The sequence below is a fragment of the Canis aureus genome, chromosome 5 (assembly GCF_053574225.1).
Source record: "Canis aureus isolate CA01 chromosome 5, VMU_Caureus_v.1.0, whole genome shotgun sequence".
NCBI classification, from domain to species: Eukaryota; Metazoa; Chordata; class Mammalia; order Carnivora; family Canidae; genus Canis; species Canis aureus.
In genome coordinates this window covers 83585391-83598070 of record NC_135615.1, presented here as the reverse complement: position 1 = coordinate 83598070, position 12680 = coordinate 83585391, and the positions used below count along the sequence as shown (strand labels likewise).

The window sequence follows — 12680 nt, the reverse complement described above, 5'->3', positions numbered from 1 at the left end:
CTGCGGGGAGGCGGGCGGGCGGGCAGAGACGCGGGTTCTGGGGCCGTTTTGTTACCTGAGATCACCTGGGGAGGAGCGGCGGTGGAAGCTGGGGTGGGGGAGAGAGGGAGACTAGTCATCTTTTTGGTTTAAATCAAGTAGACTCTAGAGGGTAATTGATCCCAGACTTTCTGTCTGAGATCTGGTCCTTTTGTACGTGGGTGAACATAAGGAGACACAGCTGCTAAAAGCCCCCTTTTTCATGTTAAGAAGCAATTTCTCAAAAATAAAATTCTTTAAGATCCTAGGAGGCACCCCAGGAGTTTCTAAAGTGAGTTTCTTGACATTTCAATGGCTGTTTTACAACCGGGGAAGAGGAGGCACAGAGAGAGAGAGAGAGAAAGGAACTCAAGGAATGGGTGTTTGCTTTCTTTCCTCCTTGTTAGATTTTTTTTTGTTGTTGTTGTGTTTTGTTTTGACTTGATTTGAAGATTCTGGTGGGTGGGAATAATCTCACTGGAGAGGAAAATGAGTAACACTTGGTCAGTTTGTTTACCGTACGAACACGCTCACACACATCATTTGCAGAGGGCTTACTACGGGTTACGTGGCAAGGATGCAAAGACGCGTGAACGCCGACCCCCCTCCTTCTCCCACGCCCAAGCTCTCGGTGAGCTCTCCAGGCAGAGCTGCTCCTGATTGTCGCCCCAGAAAGTTTGTTCCCAGGACCCCCCTTGCCCCCCACCCCAGTTACCGGTATTTGCATATGTGCTGACTTCTGTCTATATTGTCTTTATAACATAAAATGAACCTTTTTTAAGAGGGGGGAGGGGCAGAGGAAGCGTGCGAGAGAGCCTCAGGCAGGCTCCATGCCCAGCACACAGCCAGACTTGAGACGCGATCTCAGGACCCTGAGGTGGTGACCTGAGCTGAAATCGAGAGTCACACACTTAACTGACCGAGCCACCCGGGCGCCCCCGAGGTGAACCATTTTAAGGCAAACAATTCAATGGTATCTAGTACGTCCATAATGTTGTGCGACCACCACCTCTATTTCTAAACTGTTTCCTGACCCCCCAGAATAAAACCCAGTACCCATTAAGCAGGTATTTCCCGTTCTCCTCTTCCCCCAGCCCCCGGCACGCATGTCTATTTGGACTTACCTAATCTGGGGAGTCCATGGAAATGGAATCCTGGTACCTTCTGCGTGCGGCTTCTTTCAGCTAACATACTATCTTTTGAGCTCCATCTGCATGGTGGGAGGTGTCCGTGCTGCATTCCTTTTCATGGCTGAGTAGTATCCCACTGTATGGACATACCGCAACTTGTTTATCCAATCATCTGTGGTAGGACGTTTGGGCTGTTTCCACCTTCTGGCTGTGGTGGGTAGTGCTTCTCCGAACATTTGTGTAGGACCTTCAGTCCGGATAACTGTTTTCACCTCTTTGGCTGTCTACCCAGGAGTGTGATTGCTCAGTCATAATGCGATTCCGTGTTTGACTTTTTGAGGAACCACCAAACCAAACCCATAGTTTCCCATAGTGGCTGAACCATGACCGCCCCTCGTTTGAGGTTCCTCCATAATATAACCAAAGGACTTCAAAGAACCGAATCCTGATTTACAGATATACCATGACGCCTACGTTTCTTGGTTGGTCCGGTGGGGTCAGAATTACTGCTAATGAGACTCAGGTCAGGGGTTCAATCCCCAGCTGAGCAGTTAGCTCGGTAGAGGAGACAGTGAAAAATGCTGCCGGCTGCCACATGTTCCACCAACACCGCCTTGCCCTCTTGCAAAAGCTTGTTAGTGGCCCCAGGGGGTTGGAGCAAGAGTGGGTTTTTATGGTTCCAAATAAAAATCTAGCATCCAAGGCACAGTGGGACTAATTGGAAATCAGATGACCGCTTACTTCCGGTCTTGGTTCCACCTGATTTCTGCGGGCCCCTGGGGTCAATCGCTTAAACCAACCCCCCCACCACCACCCCACCTGGAGCTTCAGTTTCTTCATCTCCAAAGTAGAATCCCGAATCCTTACTCCAAAGAGATGACCATGCAGCCTGAGCCCTCTGCGCACAGTAGGCTTCCTACCTGGTGGATGCCGCCGGTACCTCCCAAGGGTGGGCAACTTGAGCTGGGCGCCCGCCATCCCATCGCTCCTGCAGCAGGCTCCCCGCGGGCGACTCTCTGAGGTTGACTGACTGAGCTCCAATGGTGGTGCACTATTGTCCTCGGGGTTACACTGGCTGTTTTAAATTGTCCTATTTGCATGGAATGAAGCTTGCTATGGTAACAAGGTCTGGTGGCTGGAATCCAGGGCCCCAGTGAAAAAATGCAAAGCCTTGTGCTCTGGGACAAAGAGGAGCCAGATGGGTTTACCAACTTTAAGGTAACCTAGGGTTCTCCTGTGAAGAGGGAATGGGTAAACTGAGGCAGCAGGGCGTCAGCGCTCCCAGGAGAAAGGGGGTAAGCCCCTTTTTTGGGGGGGGGCTTCCAGTCTCCTTCTCAGCCCTGTCGCCCCCCCCTCCCCAGTATGTAGCCAAAGCTAGGAAGCTTAGGACCTGGCTGAGGCCAGCTGTCTGGGTATAGGGTGCACAGACCAAGGGGTTCGGGTCTGTGGGGACCCCGGGGCAGGGCGGGGAGCTCCTTCCGGGGAGGGCCGCCAGCGCAGGTGGGGGCGGGGGGAGGGCACTGGGGCACCGGCTCGCTCCCCTTGCGCGGTCCCCGCGCATCTCCAGGAGGTGAAGCCCGGCTGCCCCCCCCCCCCCCCGCCCCCGTCCCCTCCCGGAGCTGCGTCCCCGCCCCCCTCCCGTGCACCCCTGTCCCCAGAGCAACCACCCCCTGCCCGGCCCTGCCCGGCCCTGCTGCCCAGGGTGCCGGGGCGCCTGCTGGCCCGGGCGGGGGCCGCCCCACCGCTGCCGGGAGGGGACCCAGGGCCGGCCTCGCAGCGCGCGCGCCCCCTGCCCCTCGCGGGCGGCGCCCCCTCGCGCCCCCGGGGGCCGCCGCCCGCCTCCCCCGCGCCCCGGGGAGGGTGTCCCCAGGGCGGGGGGCGCGGGGGGCCGAGGGTGCGCCCCGCTGCCGGCCCGGGCCCCCTCCGGAGCGCGCGGCGATGGTAGGCTCCGGCCCGGAGTGGAGCGCGGGCGGCGCGGTGTCCTTCCCGGCCGCGCTGGGCGCCCGCCGGGGTCTCGAGAGCTCCGCTCCTCCTCCTCCCCCTCCTCCCCCTCCTCCCCCTCCTCCTCCTCGGGCTCCTCCTCCTCCCCCGCCGCCTCGCTACCGCCGCGGCTCCGGCTGGAGGCGCCGCTGTCATTCCTGCGCCCGAGCAGCCGGCGCTGCCGGAGCCTGGGGGTCGGGGCGCGGGGGAGCCGGGCCGCGGGGGGCCCAACAGGTAGAGCCGGGGGCGCCCGGCCGCGCCCCCCCAGCGCGCGCGCATCATGCAGCTCTTTGTCACCTCTCTCGCCCCCAGGCCAGCATCCTGAGCATGATGGAAGACAATAAGCAGCTCGCGCTCCGCATCGATGGGGCGGTCCAGTCGGCCAGCCAGGAGGTGACCAACCTGCGGGCCGAGCTCACGGCCACCAACCGGAGGCTGGCGGAGCTGAGCGGCGGCGGCGGCGGCGGCCCGGGCCCGGGCCCGGGAGCGGCGGCGGCGGCGGCGGACATGGAGAGCCAGCAGCTCGGCGCGCAAGGTAGGGGCGGGGGAGGGCGCGGGGCGCGCGGGGCGCCCGGGCCAGCTCGCCGCGCGGTGCAGCGCTTGCAGGCTGCTGTCATTCCGGGTCCACGCGGTCGCACGGGGCCCGGGGCGGCGCCCCTCCCGCGCCTGCAAGTGCCCTGTGGGAGGCACACGGCCCCCCGGCTCCGTGGGCAAACTTTGCATGCCCGGGGGCCTCTGCGCCCACCCGCGGCCGTGGGAAGGTGGAGAGGGTGGGGAGCCACAGCGCCCACAGCGCCCACAGTGCCCGCAGCGCCCGCAGCGCCCGCGCACCCCCGCGCCCCGGAGCGACCGCGAGCTCGGTTGGGGTACAGGGCTGGACCGGCTCGCACTTTTCTCCACGGAGGCCGAATCCCTGGGCTCGATTGCATCTGGACTTTATTCCCCCTCCACACACACACACACACACACACACACACACACACACACATCTGAGATCCTGCAGACAGCGGAACCCAGCGATGCAACAGTAGATGCTCTGCTCAGCAGGGAGTTTCGATTTCCAGCAAATATAAACAGGAGAGCACTTTGCAGAGGGAAATCTTAGACCTCAAAGGCTGAGTGATGGGCTCCTGGAGAAAGGAAGGCTGAGGTGCTGGGGTGCAGGGGAGCCGCTGCTGGAAGGGACTGTTTGCACTTTAGAGGATGGGGATGGGGCAGGATGGTGGGGGGAGACAGCTGGACAGTGTTGACATTGACAGTGATGAAACCCTGAAACCCCCGGGGAGGGTTAAAGGTGGAGGAAGCATCCCAAAATGTCCTGTTTGGTTTCTGTGGATTGGAAAGTAAAAGGGCAGACTGGCCTTTCAGCCTTTTCCTTTTTTTTTTTTTTTTTTTTTTTTTTGCCTAATTGCTCTTTAAGAAATGGTATCACTGATCATTAATATCATTTCCTATTATAAAACCAAAACCGCTGAAATCCAGAGTTCGACAGAGAAACACGATCCAGCCCAGCAGGGCCACTTGTATAAATATGTCACTCGGTGAAGTATGAGGTACCAATAGCTCAGTGGTTCGGAGGAATTTTCTGGTTTGGTTGCTATTTCAAGAGCTTTCCCCTAAGTGTGGAGAGAGTGTCCGTGTTGGTGTTGATGCCTTCTCGCCCTCGGTTTCTGGTTGCTCCTTCCCTTCCCGGGGAAGGTGTGCTTTTTTTCTGGTGCGGGATCCTAAGGCTGTACATCAGTCTTACGTGGCGTTTCAAGTCCCGTGAACTTGGGACTTTGGGAGTCGGTCAGAAGTCTCAGGAATCCGGGCGGGAATTGGGTACTGAAGTAGCCATGATGTAATGGTGGGAAGGTGTTGGGAAGCGGTTATTTGCTGCAGTTTTCAAGGTAGGTATCGGCTTATTCTATCATTTATCCCTTGCTCTGTCATTGTGTGTGGAAGATGCTCTCCGCTGGCATCTGGAGGGGAAAAAAAAAAAAAAAAAAAAGGAAGCCAGACTGCACGGCAATGCTTTACTCTTCATCGGCAGAGACTCTTCCAACATTAGAGAAATAGCTCCGATCTGGCATTCTGCTAAGAATCAAAAAGCCGTGGTGAGGAGGGCTGAACAGTGCTGGTTTTTTCCCACCGTCCGGCCCCTTCCTCAGCCAGGAAAAAGTGAAGTGGCTTTCCCTCGAGCCCTGGGTCCAGTTGCAGGGCGAGCACGCTGAGGAGGTCAGGACGGCCGCGATCCACGTGCCCAACTTGGAAATGGAGATACTTAGCTGATGGTTAAATGGTTGTTGTCGTGGAGCAAGGGTGGGCGGTTTCCTTCTTCTCTTTTCCTACAAAAATGCACAAGGCTGTCCGAATGACTTTTGGATCTCCCCATATCCTTAAAAACACACGAAACCAGCATCTCCCTCGTGCTCACAGAGGTACTGCCCACGTCAGTAGCCGCCTGTGGGCCGTTGGATGAAGGATGGTCTTGATTTTCTCCCCTCTGTGTATCCTTGATATTTTTCGACCTCCACCAAGGGGGAATTTAGTGATTTCATAATCAGAGAATAAAATGTTAAAGGTTAAAAAAAGATTTTAAAAAATGTTAAAGGTTAACTCAATCGTTGGCCACATATCCCTCGAAATTGATGTGAATTTAAACCAAGGTGATGCTTGAAAAGACAACAAGCTCCCTGCCACCCCCCACCCCCACCCCTGCCATATAATCCAATAGGGCATCACTTACTTGTCTATACAGGGGTACCTCAAACTAGTACTTTTTGCCTCTGTGAGTTCTTTCGGTTTTGTTTTTATTTTCTTGTTTTGGTTTTCTCTCCTGACCTATGGGAGCGTTTTGCCAGAACAGAAACCCCCTGCAGACGTGGTCCGGTGGGTTTCTTCGGCTGGTGCTTTCGTGTTCCTAAAGGAAAGCGTGGGGTTCTCTCAAGCGAAGTCTAAAGTGCGGCCCGATTGGTTTCCTCGTGCTTCTTCATGACACACCTCCTGGAAGCTCAGCTCCTGGGGGTTCCTGACTGTTCTTCCGAATTCATCTCCTGTTTTAATTTTGTCTGTGCTGGTGAGATTTCATGGGCCCAAACCCTGGGAGCATTGGGTTGCTATTGAGTTGTCTTTTTGCAAAATCAAAGTTTTGAATGAAATGAGTATCTTTCAAAATGCATCTGGAGAAGTCATATTTTACTAAAGGGCATTATGCACATATTAAATGAATGCTAATGCGCTTTTAATAATATTAGCACAAATGGTTACAGGGGAGAGTCACCTCTTGCTCTCCCCGCCAAGACTTCGTTAGATCTATCTTCAATTTTTTGGTTAAAAATTTTCTTTAATGTATTAAACGAGCTCATCAGTTCGCCATGGGAGTTTTGTTCCAGCGATGGTATCTGACGGTAGGTGAGTCAATGACGAAAACTTGGGTTTTCCTAGAGAGTTAATGCAGTGTGTCATTTAAACAAAATATTAACTTGGTTGGTACCCTGTGTGAGCTGGCATGGTTGCTACGTAACGGAGTCTAGAAAGTGAACTGCTGAAAATCTGGGCTTTCGACACTTTGCAGGATCTTCTTTCGGAATCTGTGTTGAAAGAACACTTGGCAGCCAGCCCATCTCCTCTCTCCCTGCTTCGAGTGAGTTGGATAATCCCTAATGAGGATGCTGGCATACAGCGTGGAGGGCATCCGTGCAGGGCGGCACATTTCACAGCTCCGGAGCTGCCTCTTGGGTTGGGGGGTGGGGGTCAAAACTGCCTTTGACAGGTGGACAGAAGGAGCCTCGGAAAGAACAGAGCCAAGCATTTGTTCCAATTTGTCTTGTTGTTGGTAGCCAGAGAACGGATTTGTTTAAAGTAACATTTCTAAGCTGTTTTCCTCGGCGTAACATCTCTGGAAAATGTGTTTAAAATGCTTGCTGTTCTTTGAGGGGAAAATATAGCAGTTTGTTTCTCCGAAAATGTCTTATCTGATGAATGACTAATATTAGATTCAATTGGTTGCTTTGCTATGCATAGAATAAAACAATTAAGCTCCATTGTACCCGATTCAAATAGGTGTTAACTGTATATTCCATAAAATACGTGTGCCTAGTAGGATGTGTGCCTACTGCTATTAGTTTGTGGGCTTTTTTTTTTTTTTTTTTGGAAGTAATTGTATTTATATGCCGATGCGAGTGGCAGTGCTGATAGCGTCTTTTTTGGGTGTTGAGGACTAGCAAGCAGCCTACTGCATGTGTTAGGATGGGGATGGAGAACAGGGTCGTTCTCTACACCTTGGTACATTTCCATAAGTAGATGCAAGTTTTTTTATTTATTTTTTTCTCCCTAGGCGCTAAAATAGACTGTTACTTCAGGTCTGACTGTTCTTATATAGCGTCACTACAACACTGGAAATTCTTCGGTGAAGTATGAATTACCTCTGGACTAAATTGAATGTGTGAGCAGTCTGCAGAGACGCTAGACACTGTGGCTTTGCAAAATAAGTTCTGTCTTTTGGCATCCCCTTCCCAATTCATTCTACCTACGCTCTTGTTTTCCCAAGTAGACTTCTTCTTTTTTTTTTTTTTTTTGAAAAAGGATTTTTTTCAAATGGCAGAGGAGATGGAACAAAATGAGGTGGGATCTCTGAGGCCTCCTGTTAGCTTGCCCCCAACGTATAGGGCTTGGGTCACGTACGTCTTGGTTTTCTGGCTGTATCAATGGGGCGAGAGAGACGTGTGTCTCTTCCTCATCTGCTAGGCCGTCAAGAGATGGGACTTCAAAGTTCTTCCCAAAAATCCCCATGCGTGGTCACAAAGAGATTACTTACAGATCAGTGCAGCATGGCTGAAATTAGTTATTGATTGCCTATTATTTACTGTCTTCCCATTGTCTTTGGAAAATGCCTTCCGAGGACCCCTTAAGTCAAGTTTCTGGCTCTGATTAATTTCACGCTTCCGATATTCCATGATTTACTGGTGCTTTTCAGAACTTCTTTGATATTAACCAGGGTCTAAGCCAAACTGATTTTATTAGTGGGAGCACTGCCCCATGTCCTCCCAGGGTAAGACAAGGTTTGTCCTCCTTCCCATGCCTTGACCCCTTACTCCCCAAGACCGCTGGCACTTTTTAGGAATCCCGTAGGTCATAATTTGTGACTTACTGGCTGCCAGTGAGCTTGTAGCAGATGGGCCTGGCAGGTGGGGAGTGCTGGTTGGAGCGTTGCCTACTTGCACAGTGCAAGTCATATGGGGCCCGGAAGGTCAAGCTTGGGGTCCTGGCCATGTCCGTTGCCTATTTTGTTTATATTTATTCCTGAGTTATATGGCTAAGGGGAGTGCGGTCAACATGAATTCCCCAGTTCTTTTCAGACCGTTTCCGGGATTGGTTTGTGTGAGCTTTGGCGCTTAGCTTCTTACCCCCTGCCATTCATCAGGCAAGGACACTACTTACTCTGCCCGCTGAGGCTGGGGAATGGGTTTTTAAGGGATCCTGTAAATGAAAATCAGTCTGTACCGTTTGGGCTGGGTATCAGGGTGAGTAACACATGGGATGACACGGGGTGCCACCAACAGCACTCATCACAGTATCTTAGTCACCTGAAATGCAGGCGGAGCAGGCTCAGGCAGGATCACTTAGGAAAAGCCAGCTTCCCAGAGTGACCATCCATCGTGGCAGATTGTATCTGATGGTTCAGAGCGGGTAAGAGTCCTGCTGGGCCATGTCACCGTCCTCAAGGTTCCCCACCAGCCCCATCCCTACTGGAAGAAGAAGCTGGAGGAAGGCCAGGCAAAGGGCTCTCTTCTTCCTCCCCATGTGGTTGGATGAGACCAGAACATTCTTGCTTGTTTGAGGCAACCTCAGATCTAAGCGGTATAGTCCAGGTTGTGCTCTGTGGGCATTCCTGCTTCCCCCTCGGAGTCCTAAGCTGCTAGAAACATGAAAGAAGCTGAACGCAGTTTTAATGAGTTTGGCAAGAACAACTGTTTGGGCAGGTGGCTTCCGTGTGGTGGGAAATCATCGGTTCTCAATTTGTTTTGGTGTCTTTGTTAACTTGGCCTTCCTGGACCTTTGGGTCAGGCTCCTGAAAAGCTCCCGTCCCCTTCTCCCTCTGATGAATTGAGACCCTCGCACGAGAGCTCAGGTGGAGCTTGTTAACAGGCAGCTCTGCAGGCAGAGCCCCCCCGAGGTCTCTGTGCTCTCCTGTGATGTGCAGCCTGGCCAGGAGGATGGAGAAAAATGGGAGCACCCCTGACCCATCCCCTTCCATCAGAGCAAGCGCTGGAGTACCCCTGTGGGGTGTCAAGGCCTTCTCTTACCGGTACCATCTCAGCTCTGCAGATGGTTTGAAGTAATGTGGATCATTAAGAGCAAAGTACCCTTTCAAGGAAGGTGGGGCCAGCGCTAATATTTTACGCTCACCTTTGGCGCTTCTTAATGGTTCTCGGAGCTCACCTCTTAAGTTTATCACAAAACACTAGGCATTCTGGAACCATCCTGACACCGTGTAGTTTTCACCTGGTGAGCGGTTTAACGTAGGACTAAATGAGGACTACTTTCAGCGCTCTTGTCGAACGTTTCAATAAATAAATATCGAATATTGTCCCAGGTGCTTCATACGCATAATTGGATCCCGTGCCCAGTGAGTTGGCAACTCCTCTGTGCATTTTTCAAAAGAGGAAGCTGGGACTGGGAGAGTTTAAGTCACGTGATATGGTAATGACTCTGATGGCGCTGATGACAGCAAGCTTTGACATCGTGTCCACCCGGAGCCAGGTGTACTATTCCAAGTGCTTTCCTGTATTCATGCATTTCATTAATGCACTCAGTCCTTGTGATGACCTCTGAGGCAGGTACCATTCTTGTACCCATATCACACGTAAGAAAAATTGGGTAGAGAGATGATATGTTACTCCCAAAAGGGCATTCTTCTGCTAGATGACCAAGCTGTGGCGCGGCAGTCCATGCTCTCGCTCGTTCCCCTTCGATGTCGAAGGTCACTCAGTGGGCAGTGACAGAGCCAGGAACCCAAGCCCACAGGGTCCCTCTCCTACTTTAAACCTATGTTGTCTCCAAAGTCAGAAACATCCTTTGATTTGCTATGTTGAGAAGACTTGAGGGAGCTGTAGGCTTGTCTCTATTCTTAGGATTTCCTTAGGCTTCTAGTAATTTCTGCGTCCTTGTGATAAAATCATTGACAAGAGTGAGGGGAACAGCAATACCGCTCGCTTGAGTGTGAAGTTAGCTGCCAAAGAGAGAACTGGATCCTGCTTGCAAGATCTGCAACCCAGAGGTCACTTGTCACCAGAAAGAAGCGTCTGATCCTGGGCCTGGGGCCTCCTCCTTGGTGCACTTTGTGTGCTTTTTCTCTCTAGCGAAGCGTGAGTCCTGGTGAAGCTGGAGTCTTGTGGTCTCCTTATTCTCTGTCTGCCTGGTGTCCTTCCCTTTACCAGCTGTGCTCCCTGTGGCCTTGGCAACCTCTGGTTGCCCAAGACTGTGCCCATCCAAGGACCCATTAATATTTTAATATTTTACTGATTCTTTTATACTAGAGTTTCTCAGCCTCAGCAGCATTGACATTTAGGGCAAGATGATTCTCTGTTGGGGACGGAGGTTGTTGTGTGCACTGTAGGATGTTTAGAAGCATCCTTGTCCTCTGCCCACTAGATGCCAGTAGAACCCTCCACACCCCAGTTGTTTGTGGCAACCACCAACATCTACAGAAGTTGTCACATGTCCACTGGAGGCCGAAATCGTCGCTGGCTGAGGATGGCTTTTTATGTCAGGCTTCCGGGGAGACCTAGTTGTGAGTCTAGAATGATAGCTGCGTGACAGCAGAGTCTTCTTGTCTCTTTTCAGCTCCATTTATAGCATTTCAAACATTGCCCAGCACATAGCAAGCGCTCAATAGATAGTTGTTGAATGAATGAATGAATGAATGAATGAATCCGTGATTGATTGCTAATTACGGGGTGTGAAATTTGGTCTGCTTATCACAGTGTGTGTGGTATCAAGATCACTGATGTGATCACCAAGGACTTTAATTGAGCGTTTACTTGCCATTTTACAGGTGAGACACTGACACAGAAAGGTCGTGCGACTTGTCCAGGGTCATGGACAAGCGGACTGCAAGTGGCAGAGCCAGGAGACAAGCACAAGGAACTGTGTCTCCAGGGACTGCCTGCTGTCTCAACCAGCGCACTGTACAGCTTTGCATAGTTTTCCCCATTCCTGCCCAAGAAATCATTTTTGTTCTAAAGCTGGCATTGTGGCAATTATAATTAGGATCTGCATGTTAGACACTAAGTCATTCATCATAAATCCTCAGAGCTCCACTGTATGAAATATGCTTTGTCACTGCCAGAGAAGCTGTAGCAGGAAGGGTTGGTGTCTGGCCAGAGGTAAGAGGGCAGACTAGTGCCTGAAAACCGTGTTCAAATATGAGAGAATCTTCTTTTCTTTTCTTTTCTTTTCTTTTCTTTTCTTTTCTTTTCTTTTCTTTCTTTTTTCTTTTTTCTTTTTTTTTTAAGACTTTATTTTTTTTTTTTAATTTTTATTTATTTATGATAGTCACAGAGAGAGAGAGAGAGAGGCGCAGAGACACAGGCAGAGGGAGAAGGAGGCTCCATGCACCGGGAGCCCGATGTGGGATTCGATCCCGGGTCTCCAGGATCGCGCCCTGGGCCAAAGGCAGGCGCCAAACCGCTGCGCCACCCAGGGATCCCTCTTTTTTCTTTTCTTTTCTTTTCCTCTTTTCTTTTCCTTCTTCCTTTCCTTTCCTTTCCTTTCCTTTCCTTTCCTTTCCTTTCCCTTCCCTTCCCTTCCCTTCCCTTCCCTTCCCTTCTCTTTCTTTTTTCTTTCCTTTTCTCTTCTCTTCTCTTCTCTTCTCTTCTCTTCTCTTCTCTTCTCTTCTCTTCTCTTCTCTTCTCTTCTCCTCTCCTCTCCTCTCCTCTCCTCTCCTCTCCTCTCCTCTCCTCTTTTCTTTTCTTCACCAAACTGCTGGACTTTGACTCAAGAGCATCCCAGAGAGGGCTTGAACTTCTTTCCTCTCTGGGAAAGGGGACAGTGGACCCCTCTTAGCAGGGGTTTGACTCACTCTTAGAAAAAAGGGGTGCTCCGGGACCAGAACCGGGGAGCTGGAGGTATCTTTGAGACCATCCGAGAGTAATAGTGATCGTGACTCCTGGCGTGGGTTGAGCCCTTTGGCTTTCCCAGGCGCCGCACCACATGCTTGATGGACGCTTCCCTGCCTTACTTTCGTAGTGCAGTTCGTTAGGTCATGTCATCACCCCCATTCTACGGATGAAGAAGTTGAGGCTTAGAAAGGCTAGGTTGCTTTTCCACGCTCTGGAAAGTGATCGTCTGCTGAACAGAAGAACGGGCCACTGGAACCCAGGCTTGGCTGACCCTGGAGCCGGCCTGCTGCGCTGCGGCAAGAATATCGGGCTGCCATGGACTGGGGCAGGACATGCCAGTAGGATGGTTTCACCTTGTTGCTTACGCTCTTACCCCGCAGCCTCCCTCTTCTTTCTTCCCTCCTTCCTTTCTTCTCCCTCTCTTCTCTCTGTGTCCATCAGCCTGACA

At 51.8% G+C, this 12680-nt stretch overlaps 1 protein-coding gene across 4 annotated transcripts in view; it reads left to right on the top strand.

Annotated features, from left to right (window-relative positions):
* The window catches only part of KAZN (kazrin, periplakin interacting protein), a 1010042-nt gene that overhangs the window by 585191 nt on the left and 412171 nt on the right, over positions 1-12680 (top strand). For all 4 annotated transcript variants that reach the window (XR_013380757.1, XM_077899551.1, XM_077899552.1 and 1 more), the window contains exon 3: positions 3441-3663. Coding sequence is in view for 3 of the 4 variants with exons in the window: in XM_077899551.1 (XP_077755677.1) it covers positions 3441-3663 (223 nt within the window). In the remaining variant the exon portion in view is untranslated. The remainder of the gene's footprint in view (positions 1-3440; positions 3664-12680) is intronic.